General features: G+C 41.8%; 1 protein-coding gene and 1 long non-coding RNA gene across 3 annotated transcripts in view; one reads left to right on the forward strand and one right to left on the reverse strand.

Annotated features, from left to right (window-relative positions):
* COL17A1 (collagen type XVII alpha 1 chain) overlaps positions 1-12,543 on the reverse strand; it is a 135,257-nt gene that overhangs the window by 56,090 nt on the left and 66,624 nt on the right. For both annotated transcript variants that reach the window (XM_029610329.1, XM_029610328.1), the window contains exons 29-32: positions 11,948-12,010; positions 10,250-10,285; positions 5,311-5,382; positions 2,749-2,775 (exon numbers count right to left, since the gene is read on the reverse strand). In XM_029610329.1, coding sequence (XP_029466189.1) covers positions 2,749-2,775; positions 5,311-5,382; positions 10,250-10,285; positions 11,948-12,010 — 198 coding nt within the window. The remainder of the gene's footprint in view (positions 1-2,748; positions 2,776-5,310; positions 5,383-10,249; positions 10,286-11,947; positions 12,011-12,543) is intronic.
* Positions 1-12,543, forward strand: part of LOC115095951 — a 34,221-nt gene that overhangs the window by 16,879 nt on the left and 4,799 nt on the right. The window contains exons 2-3 of the long non-coding RNA XR_003857918.1: positions 2,662-3,129; positions 5,303-5,397. This is a non-coding gene — a long non-coding RNA (uncharacterized LOC115095951). The remainder of the gene's footprint in view (positions 1-2,661; positions 3,130-5,302; positions 5,398-12,543) is intronic.

The raw sequence follows: 12,543 nt of genomic DNA on the forward strand, positions 1-12,543 counted from the left end.
TGGGGTTTTGAAGTGCAAAGCATGCTCCTCGATGGCGAAGACTGCCGGACCGGTTACTGTGCTGCCCTGGGATGAGCATGCAGAAACCATAAGAGTTTTCTGGGGATATTCGTGGCAGCTCGTTAAGGCAATGCAAGGGTGCAGTTTAATCTCAGGTGCCTTCTGTGCATTGAGTCTTTTTACCTACATTGTGCTCACGAGACTCTTAGCAGGCCCCACGTCCTCGACGTGGCTGAGAGCTGCTGCCATCCTCGCTCTTTTGGCTAAGACTGCAGTGCGCATGCGTGAGCCTGATTGCAGACTCTCAGTCACTGAAGACTGAAGTTTCAGAATCTGATTTAACATGAAGGGCTTCCTTGACCACCCTTCTCTCTCGCTTCATCTGTTACTGTTCTCACATTCGTTACAGTAATAGGTGGGTACATTTTTCTCATGGCCCAGGCCTTTAGTTTACAAAACTTTGCTTTTCATGATGTGAACATACTTTGCGCACACATGGGGCCAGTCTCCATGCGCTTCCTCAAGCCTCATACGTCCTACGGCAGCCCTGCTGTGGCGCTACTGACTTCAATTAAAGTGTCAGGATGCCTTAGAACATGGCTCCCCAAACTTGATCCTGGAAGGCCACAACCCCAGTCGGGTTGTCAGCATTTCCACAGTGAATATGCACGAGATCTCTCTGCAAACAATGGAGGCAGTGCCGACAGATAGACCTTGTGTGTTCACTGTGGCAATCCCGAAAATCTAGCTGGGGCGGGGTTGCAGCCCTCATGGGCTGGCCTTAGACTGTCAGAAGTACAGAGTCTTCCAAGTATAGCTGCATGGGGTCAGTGCAGCAGTGTCCCAGTTAGATTTACAATGAAAGTAGAGGTTGTTAGGTATGGGAAGGTGGAGGGCTGGATGTACTGAATCTGCTAAGTAACAGCAGCTTTCACAAAAAAATGTCTTGTTGACCTGCCAGGTGAATTCTATTAAAAATATTATTAGTGCGGCTCCTTGAATTTCAACCTTGATGTGGTCAGCGTGAATGAAAGCCATAGAATGTAGCCAGGCGTGGTGGTTCCCCTGTTAAATGTAAGCTGTCATCAAGTGTTGTGCTATACTATGGGACGGATCACGGGAAGGTGCATCACTCTACTGTCCTTGGGTATTTAGGAATCCTTTCTTCTTAATTCCGGGCCTCATGTGCACACGTATGATTAATAATTAGCCATCATTAGGGACTAAGAGGGGAAGGCAGCAATCTATTCTCTTGCTGTCAGGAGACACAGGAAAGCCTGCAGATTTTAAGCTTCAAGGCAGCATGAAATCATTAGGTGGAAGTGCATGCCAAACAAATCAGATGGATTTCTATAACTGGGTGGCAAGGGAATTAGACGGGGGGAGAGCTCTGGATGTGGTCTGCTTAGAATGACTTGACACTAGGACTGTCGTTTGTTTTTATTTGTTTTTTTTTGTTTTTTTTGTGTACACTAATGAAAAACAAAAATTAAATCAAAATGAATAAAAAAAGTGAAGTGAATAGAAAAAAAGAAAACCAAAAAAAGAAAACAAAATTTTTCTGACTGCACATCCCTGCTTAATACCTCTAAACTCTGTTCCACATAGGAGATTCATAGACAGGCCGGGCAGTTTGGAAGAGCGTCCTCAAATGGTAAACAGGGTTAGAAACTGGCTGAGTGGGCATCAGCAGGGCAAGGTGGTAAAGAGAGTTCACATGGAGCAGAGGTGGGGGTGGCCAGTAGCATTCCAGAGAGTTTAGTTCTGGGGCCTGTTCAGGTCCGTATTTTTAGAAGGAAGGAAGGCTTGCGTTTTTGCACACACGACAGTAACATCTGCAACAAGGCTGACGCTTCACAGTGCAAACGAGAAGAGACGTAAGAAAAGAGGAGGCATGTTAAAGAGCTTGAGGTTCAATATAAAAAGGAGGAGAGTCGCATGTGTGGGATGCAGAACCCTAGAGAAACAGGACAGGACGTGGAGTTACAGATCGATGAGCCCCAAACTGGCACCTCATCTGGTGGATGATCATATATGATGACCTCATGGTTCCCAAACAGTGTGAAAAGGTATTTGGAAGAGCCAATAGAATGCTAGGTAGTATAGGGAAATGGGTTTTTTAAATATATATTATTGCTGATATTGCATCTGGAATATTATGTCTCTTCCTGGAGGCTTCATCTCCAGAGGGACAGAGAATGAGTTACAAAAAAAAAAAAAAAGGAGTACAGACAATCCAGATCTGTGCCATAAAGCCCTAAGATATGAGATTTAAGGACCTAAATGTGTGTACATCCCGAAGGAGAGAAGAGGAGGAGGGATATGATAGAAGCATTCAAACACTTGAAGGGTTTAAATAATGCACAAGGGGTAGCATTTTCCAGTGGAAATAATTTTGAACAAGGGGGTTATGATAGGAGGCTGGAAGGGGAGATGGAGGTGACAAAAACAGTATTAAAATTCAAGAAAATGCAGGATAAACACAGAGGGTCGTTAGCAGTGAAGAAGCAATAGTACTGTCAAGATTAAGTCGAGTCTGTGAGGGTGCCATAGGCTGGTAAGACGGGCAGACTAGATGGATGGGACAATCTCTACCCACCAGTTTCTCTGTTTCCTTTTATTTACAACGTTCATTCTAAAGATTATATATTTTCATTTCAGACTGTAAAGAAAAATTCCCTTGCCCCAGAGAAGTGACCAGAACACAGACTTTACAAAAGAATTCTGCAAGAAAATGGAATCACTTGCCTGGAGGTCCTTGAAGTCCTGGAAGGCCTGAAGTCAAAGACAATAAATAATATCAGATTTCGCAGGGCAGCAAATACATTTTAATTTACAAATTAATAATAGCAGCACACAACAAAGTACATTCTTTCCTGATCAAAAAAGCATTAATAACTGATACGCATCATGTTTTTCCACATCTGTCTGCTCAGCCTGGGATGATGAGGTTATATTCAGACAATCAGATGCATTATCAGCTTGCATATGAGACCCTCTTATTTTAGTAAGATAGCTTCTGTATGCAACATTACAATTGAATTTTAAAAAAAGCCAAAACCTTTTCAATTTTCAGTAGAATTTTCCATCATTATCCATCCATTGGAATACTTCAAAGACTGAAGCCAGGTACATTACTTTTTTTTTTTATTACACAGTAATACCTGCAGATAGGCTCCAAAGTTATGTCTTGGGGTTATTCTAGATTCTCTCTTAACTCTGGGGAAGGTACTTGTGACCTGGATTGGCCACTGTTGGAAACAGGATGCTGGGCTTGATGGACCCTTGGTCTGACCCAGCATGGCAGGTTCTTATGTTCTCTAGAACAGGGGCAGGCACTCCGGTCCTGGAGTGCCACAGACAGATCTGGTTTTCAGGATATCCACAATGAATATGCATGAGATAAAGTTACATACAATAGAGGCAATGCATGCAAATGTATCTCATGGTATTCATTGTGGGTATCCTGAAAACCAGACCAGGGTCAGAGCTGCGCATCCCTCTTTTATAAGATCACATTTCAGCTGTAGCCAAAGTGGCCTTCTGGCAGTTGCACTGCATTCGTTAGCTACAGCCTTTTTATCTCCCACTGATCTAGTTGCATTGGTCCATACTTAACTTTTCTCTCTGTTAAACTCCTGTAACTCCCTGTCCATCGGCTTGCCACATAAATGCATGTAACACTAACTGCTATCCCAGAGGCTATACCACACTCATCCTGACTGACCATTACTGGCTTTCAGTTTACCGCAGAGGCAGATTTAAACTGCTTCTTATTGCTTTTAAGGTGCTGACTGATCACAATATCTTGCATCTCAATTGTTTTGCTATATACCTCTCAGAGCTTTGCAATCATCTCAGGAACATTTCCTGCGTATTCCAGGAGGGAAATCTTGTGAGCACTAGGAAAAATAAACTTTTCCTGTGCTGATCCCTATCACTAGAATCTGCTCCCTAGTGTTTTAAAATTCACGCATGATCTTATTAATTTCAGGGAAGACTTGGCACTTCCTGTGTTATCAAATGGCCTATTCTGGCATTCTTTTGTGTCCAGAACTTTTTGCGGATCACCTTACCGTGGTTTTAACTGGGTTTGGGTTGGCTCTATGTTATGTACATTGCCTACACTGGCTTTCTTCTGCCTCCTGGCCTTTTACAGCTTGATTTGAATTTAGTTTATTGATTTTCATGTTGTGTTTTTCCTGTTTGTACCCGCACTCCCCGTATCTATTGTATTCCACTCTGAGCTTTGGGAAGTGTGGAATGTAAATCTAATAAGTGAATGAATGAATGAATCTGGGGGAGGGGCCCTCGCACCATTCTCCAGCCTCCCTCTGGAGCCTCCCCTGTCTGTACAGTGCTGTGTATTGTCTAGTACCACTTTAGAAATGATAAATAGTAGCAACGTGTAATAGATTTTCAGGGCAGCACATTACGTGCTGAAGTAGAATTAAGTTGCTAATTGTAGATAAGCAAGAGTAGTCGTATAGCAATAAGAGACTACGAAGGAACGGCAGAGTTACCCTCAGTGAAGATTTAATGTGACTTGGAGGGATGGAAGGTGAAAGAAGAGTAGATTTGTACCATGTTCTCTCTACCTAGCTGGCCCCCATTTTCAAATTCCTAGTGCAGGCACAACAAAGTCAGGGCGAGGAGGCTGTGGCAGGAAGGTTTCAGGGGGCAATTCTGCCGCCTCAAAATCTTGCCGCCTGAAGCGGCCACCTCACCCTGCCTCATTATTTATTTTATTTATTTATTTATCTATCGCTCTCTCAGCTACGGTATGTATGTATTTAGTTTTTATATATAATGATATTCTACACCACTGAGTAAATATGCCTTTCATAGATTTTAATTCCTCGATTACCAAGCCACATGTATATGTATGTATATATTTTGTCATATATCGACGACTTTTTCTAAACATAGTTATACATAGTAATGACTCTCATATTAGTTACATTGACTACCAAGCTATAGCCTGTTTCCGAATTGTTGTTCACTAACTTATATGTAAAGCCTGTTGCTGAATTGCTGTTTCACTGTAAACCAATTAGATGTTCCAAACGATTATTGGTATATAAAACCACTAAAATAAATAAATGAATGAATGGTGAAGGACAGGATTTAGTTAGCACAAAGATTCACATTTCTGCTCCTTACTGACCTCGAGTACACACTCCTAGATCCCTAAAAAAAAACCCGCTTCCCTTTTTCTGAATTCAGGTTGTTGTATCAGTCCTTCCCAAATTATTGTGTGAACAGCTTAGTGCTTTTTGTTTAACAACTTTGATTTTTCTAGTGTCTTACCAGGTAATCCTGCATCTCCTGCAGGGCCAGGTGGACCCCGGGGGCCAGGTAATCCCAGAAGTCCTGTTTCTCCTAGAAATGATACAAGTAGGTATTTATTTCTGTTTAAAAGTTCTACTGAAAACAGCACAAATGCACTATATATATTATATATTCCTATTAATATGAATAAGAACCTAGGTAGTATGGGGTACATATATATATTAATAGGAACCTAGGTAGTATGGGGTACATATATATATTAATAAGAACCTAGGTAGTATGGGGTACATATATATATTAATAGGAACCTAGGTAGTATGGGGTACATATATATATGAATAGGAACCTAGGTAGTATGGGGTACATATATATATGAATAGGAACCTAGGTAGTATGGGGTACATATATATATTAATAGGAACCTAGGTAGTATGGGGTACATATATATATTAATAGGAACCTAGGTAGTATGGGGTACATATATATATATTAATAGGAACCTAGGTAGTATGGGGTACATATATATATGAATAGGAACCTAGGTAGTATGGGGTACATATATATATGAATAGGAACCTAGGTAGTATGGGGTACATATATATATGAATAAGAACCTAGGTAGTATGGGGTACATATATATATTAATAGGAACCAAGGTAGTATGGGGTACAGATATATATTAATAGGAACCTAGGTAGTATGGGGTACATATATATATTAATTGGAACCTAGGTAGTATGGGGTACATATATATATGAATAAGAACCTAGGTAGTATGGGGTACATATATATATTAGGGATGTGAATCGTTTTAGGACGATTAAAATTATCGTCCGATAATTTTAATATCGTCTTAAACCGTTATGGAACACAATACAATAGAGATTCTAACGATTTATCGTTATAAATCGTTAGAATCGTGAGCCGGCACACTAAAACCCCCTAAAACCCACCCCCGACCCTTTAAATTAAATCCCCCACCCTCCCGAACCCCCCCCCAAATGAGTTAAATAACCTGCGGGTCCAGCGGCGGTCCGGAACGGCAGCGGTCCGGAACGGGCTCCTGCTCCTGAATCTTGTTGTCTTCAGCCGGCGCCATTTTCCAAAATGGCGCCGAAAAATGGCGGCGGCCATAGACGAACACGATTGGACGGCAGGAGGTCCTTCCGGACCCCCGCTGGACTTTTGGCAAGTCTCGTGGGGGTCAGGAGGCCCCCCACAAGCTGGCCAAAAGTTCCTGGAGGTCCAGCGGGGGTCAGGGAGCGATTTCCCGCCGCGAATCGTTTTCGTACGGAAAATGGCGCCGGCAGGAGATCGACTGCAGGAGGTCGTTCAGCGAGGCGCCGGAACCCTCGCTGAACGACCTCCTGCAGTCGATCTCCTGCCGGCGCCATTTTCCGTACGAAAACGATTCGCGGCGGGAAATCGCTCCCTGACCCCCGCTGGACCTCCAGGAACTTTTGGCCAGCTTGTGGGGGGCCTCCTGACCCCCACGAGACTTGCCAAAAGTCCAGCGGGGGTCCGGAAGGACCTCCTGCCGTCCAATCGTGTTCGTCTATGGCCGCCGCCATTTTTCGGCGCCATTTTGGAAAATGGCGCCGGCTGAAGACAACAAGATTCAGGAGCAGGAGCCCGTTCCGGACCGCTGCCGTTCCGGACCGCCGCTGGACCCGCAGGTTATTTAACTCATTTGGGGGGGGGTTCGGGAGGGTGGGGGATTTAATTTAAAGGGTCGGGGGTGGGTTTTAGGGGGTTTTAATGTGCCGGTTTTGCGATTTTTAGATTTTTCACGATTTTTCACGATATTTTACCCCCCCAAACGGCAACAATACGATTCCCTCCCCCTCCCAGCCGAAATCGATCGTTAAGACGATCGAGGACACGATTCACATCCCTAATATATATTAATAGGAACCTAGGTAGTATGGGGTACATATATATATTAATAGGAACCTAGGTAGTATGGGGTACATATATATATGAATAAGAACCTAGGTAGTATGGGGTACACATATATATTAATAGGAACCTAGGTAGTATGGGGTACATATATATATTAATAGGAACCTAGGTAGTATGGGGTACATATATATATTAATAGGAACCTAGGTAGTATGGGGTACATATCATCATTGGGGGTCCTGGTGACATGCTCCATGGCTAATAATATGAGGATAATATCAAGCTGATAATATTTCCCTACGTTATTAAATAGTTGCTGCTTTACATATTAGATGATTAGTAGCATTTTGTGCAGGAAATTTCTCAATATTTTCAAGTTTCCATGGAAAGTGAAGCTACACATCAAATCTATATTGTATGACTGCATACCGCTGAAGAATTGTAAATATCAGTTGAAACTAGTGATCAGCGCTACATAAAGCAATGGCATTTCCCATGGGTGCACATATAAATCTGTAGCATTTTAACAATCTGTACTATATGGAGCTGATTTTCACCTATTCTGTGCCTCTTGGAAAAAATCTGGTCCCAAGTGTGTGTGTGTGTGTGTGTGTGTGTGTGTTTACATGATGGTAGCACAGACACAGAGAAACCTCATCGCATTTTCAATGACATTTTCATCTTAAGTCTCCATTTTCTTTGTCATATGTTGTCCTCAGTTCTGTTTGATTTCTTTTAGAATATACAGAATGATATTAGTGGTGGTGGGAGGAAGGGGATTTTTCAAACTTTTTTTTTTTTTGCATTTGTCTAGATCACACACACATTAAGGTGAATTTTAAAAGCAAGCCGCATGCCAAAACTGGGAGATACATGTGCATCTAAGCACATGTCCACCTGATTTTTATAAACCAGCCACATACCCGCCCATGTACCCATGTGCAAATATCTTGCATCAGGATAAAAAGGGGCGGAATGTGGGAGGGGCATGGGCATTCCGGGGTGGGGCCAAGAGATATGCGTGTATGTGTGCACACACAGGAGCGCGTGTCCAGGCCCATTTCAGTGCAACTTTACTTCTGCTATAGATGAGCTGTAAGTCAGTACAAAACGATTTCTAGGCACATATGAATTGACTGAGGGGTCTGGGTTAACTGGGGGGAGTGCAGGCTAAAGAACCAGGGGGAGTCTTGAAGGCTTAGCTGTAGACTGGGGAAACTGGTGGATGAACTGGTGTAACTGGTCATGGGCTGGTCACACGCATGTCATAAAATTCTCTCACTTATGTGTCTCATGGATGACATTTCCCCGCTGTGGGCGTGCACGCTTTAAGTAGGCGCTCACATACACATGCCCGGCCTGTTTTGTAAATGTGCGTGTACCTGACACAATATAAAATAGCAGCGCATCTGGCCGCACCCGTATACATGTGTATATGGGCACCATGCGCCCATTTTGAAAGTTACCGTCTTATTATTTTGGATGGTTCCAAGTTAGAAAACAGTTTTTGTCTTTCAAAGTGCCAGGTATTGACATTTTCAAGAAATGTGAGTTTAAAAATTAGCAACTTTCACCAATGCAGTAGGAACAAATGCATCAGAACCTCAATTTGTCAATGTACAGAGATATCTTAAATGAATGCTAACTGCAATGTGGAGCCTTAACTAACTCGTGAAACCCTGGCTGGAAGAGTTAAAGGCTGACATAAAATTCAGCATCATTAACCCCTGCAGCTAAGGCTAACAAAGGCTGCCCAATGCTCTTCCATTCTGTGTTCAGGGCACCCACATTCATTGCGGTACAGAAGACATGCATTCTGGCCTTATGATCTTCTCTTCTACTCTTAAGGCATTACAAGGGTTGCCAATTAACCAAAGGATACAATTTAAAATAATCCTTTTGGTGTTGGAAGCATTGAATAATGTTGTTCCTCAATATATTGTGTCTCCGTTACACTGTTATACACTAGAGGCAAATTCTGCGTTCCTCACAATTGTCATCTCTTAAAATCCTGGACGAAATTAAGCTGGTGGATACCTCTAGGAAATGCTTCCTGCGTAGGGCTAGTCTGTTGGAATGCCATCCCTCAGGAGCTTAAATTAGTCAAAGATCTTTTAGAAAATTATGCAAAGCTTAGTTATCTGTGGCTGCATTTGGATAATTTTCTAGCAAACTGTATTGCTTGATTCTGCTGTTTTATATTTTTGTTTTGAGTTTATTGATGTTTACATGTTTTAAATTTTAATGTACCCAATTTGATTTTATTTGATTCTAATTTTGGGGGAGGGTTCGCATTGTAATTACTTTTTTCTGTTGTTTTTGTTTTATTTTGCTAAATGTATTTTAAAGTTTATGGTATTCCGCTCTGTAGCCTCCTTGGGTGGGACGATTTAGAAATATGAAAGCAAATAAATGTCTATGTTTCTAAGTGGACTAATACGGCAACCATACTACTTCACCATGGAGCAATATCAATACCAGAAGAAATCTATTAATTCCTGAAGCATTAACAGGTAATAGTGACTTCATTGATCCATAAGTTTTCTCCATAGACACAGACATACTTTTATATGGAAATGGGCTTGGTACAAAAAGAAATTGAAAATTCATAGGAAAAAACAATGTTAGGGTACATGAAAGTCATGAATGGTGGCATTATTTCATATCCTTTCGTATAATGATTGTGTCACAAACCATTTTCTATGACATTATCCCACAATTATGTGATATACAGAAGGGTAATGAGTTTTTAGGTCATTTTTTTACAAGAAGGTATTAATCCTGGGTTAAGATATAAAATTCTTCAATAACATTAGATACGATGCAAAGTATTCCTTATAAGCATGTGATATTAAGATGTTTTAGTTATAATCTGTGTACGCACTAGCAGGATAGAGCGGACTTTGTCATGTGATCCCCGTTAATCAGTCACATGATTCCAGTAGTTTTCATAATTCCAGTTGATTTATAAATTCCTAAAACTGTTGGCCAATTGACTTTTTTCATTGTCTTTTGTGAGATCTTTCAGTAGAGCAATGTAAACGGAGTGACATACCTCTTGGTCCTTGGTGTCCATCTGGCCCAGGTGGACCTATTCAAAACACATCAGTTAGCACCAAAATTGCTTCAATTCATCAAGAAATCTGCCTTGGGCTTAGTTTTTCAATTTCCTCTTTTTTCGCCTGGCATATCACGCTCTCTGTCTTGAGATACACCGGTTGCTGCTTGTCTTTTACTACTATTTTCAAGGAGAATTATTGCAGAGATGTTAAGAATTAACCTGTAAGCAACCATTGTTACCGCTTTCCACAGAAGGCTGTGATTTTCAAAAGTAGCATCTGTTTTTTTTGTGGGGTTTTTTTTCTTTTTAGGTCAGGCCTTCTGTGTTATATCCACTAATATGGTAATGTGATAGCAGTACCTGACGTCTCACGCCTCCGAAGAACACAACTCTTGCCGTAACATTACCATAACAGGAATTTTGAGTCTGGACAGCGTTAGCGACCCCATTCTCAATACTGCAGTACAGCATTAAAAAAAAAATACAAAAAACAGGACCAATTTTTGAAACAGATGCAGTTTTCAAAATCACAACCTCCTACGGTAAGCGATAACTAGGTTCATTTGTAGTAATAATCTTTAAAAAAAACCATTTTGAATTGGTCCTTCTTTAAGTCAACGTGGCATCATTTGCTAAGCCTTCCATCCTGCCTCTCTGTCTTGCCTCTGATCTACTGTTTGCTTTCCACATGGCTCTGGATTCTCCTTTTGCCATCCACCCCCTCATCTCACCGAGCAACTTCTCATGTCTAGAGGCTGACCTATGAAGGGGAATTGACAGGGTCGTTTGTCATCTTGCGATAGGCTGTTATCGCGAACATTCCGGCCTATCGCAAATCGCGTATGCAAATTAAAAATGTATTCTTAAACCGAGAGGTGTTTGGGTGAGGTTTAGGGAGATTAGGGGCTGCCAGCACTGTGTGCAATAAACACTAGCGCAGGCAATTATGCGGGAAATAACACCTTTTCCTGGGGCGCTACGGGGGTGACAATGACTAGCGCGGCTGATATCACTTAGTACGTTGACACGCCGCCGCGTGCATTACCATATGCTGCGATGGGGCCGGCTGCGCATTTGCCGCCCCACGCCCCTTTTTCTACCGCGGGGCGATCATTTCGCAATAATTATAGCAAAATGATGAATCTAGGTCATGCATGCAAAAATAGCACACAATGTGCATTATTTGCTGTAGTGCACACACCATTTTCTCTTTTAGTACATGAATGTGAAATGTTTCAACTTTGCAGAGTCCATTTTTATGCATAGTTTTGTGCTTGAGAAAATCTATTTAAATTAATAGTTAATGAGCTGCTGCAATGCATTAGCACATAGTAAATATTTGCGCAAAGTTTGCTTTGCAAAAACTTTTAACTAGATCTCAATGAGGTCTGGTTCAAGCTTTTGTAAAATTTCCTGTAGAAAAACTACACGTGCTCTTTTTCTACCAGGTTTATTTGCCTACAAGTCCCAGTAGAAAAACAGTGTGCAACATTTAGCTCCCCTTAGTGCATCGGTCTCCTAGATTTTTACCTCCACACCAGCACTCGCGCTGAAGTAATATCCTATACTGATTTATTTCAACAATGTTGAATTCCGCTCATACCCTACATTCAAGGCTCTTGAGGACCAGAGATGGCCAACCCTAGTAGACACTCTTTCAACATGCTATTGAAGTTCTTCTGGGAAACGTACCTGCTGATCCTTTGGCTCCAGCCTCTCCTGCAGGGCCAGGTAAACCCCTGGCACCTGGTTCCCCTGTAAAGCAAAAGAGTGTAGTTAAGAAAAATGTCTTTCCGTCATGCACAGCTATTGAGTTTTCTGACTTCCCAAAAATGACAGCTCCGAGGAAGAACATTTTAACACTTTGGATGAGATTTAAGTTTTTGTCAAAAACAGGAGTTAAAAAAAACGTACAACCCCCTGTTCCCCTGTACCCTTCCCTCCCTCCCCTCTTGCTGCCAGTCAATCCACTGGCACAATCTTGAAATTGTGCATCTTTTGCCCAAGGGTTTCATTTCCTGCCTTTTGGAAGAGAAAAATCGAGAAAAATAAATTGTGCAAACAAAGACTTGCACAGAAAAGCACTGTGGGACTTTGCTCTGAGCTGCCAAACTGGAGGATCTTGGAAAAGCTTCGTACTGCATTTTGAACAAGCTTTTGTTTGCACTGTTATCTTCACTGTGGTGTTTTTTTCTTCTCCGGAGGTTGCATGAAGATGCATTAATTTCAAAATTGTGCACAGTAAACTAACATGCAGGCTTTTTGCATGTTTTTTTTTAACCCTGCTT

The sequence above is a fragment of the Rhinatrema bivittatum genome, chromosome 7, assembly GCF_901001135.1.
Source record: "Rhinatrema bivittatum chromosome 7, aRhiBiv1.1, whole genome shotgun sequence".
NCBI lineage: Eukaryota > Metazoa > Chordata > Amphibia > Gymnophiona > Rhinatrematidae > Rhinatrema > Rhinatrema bivittatum.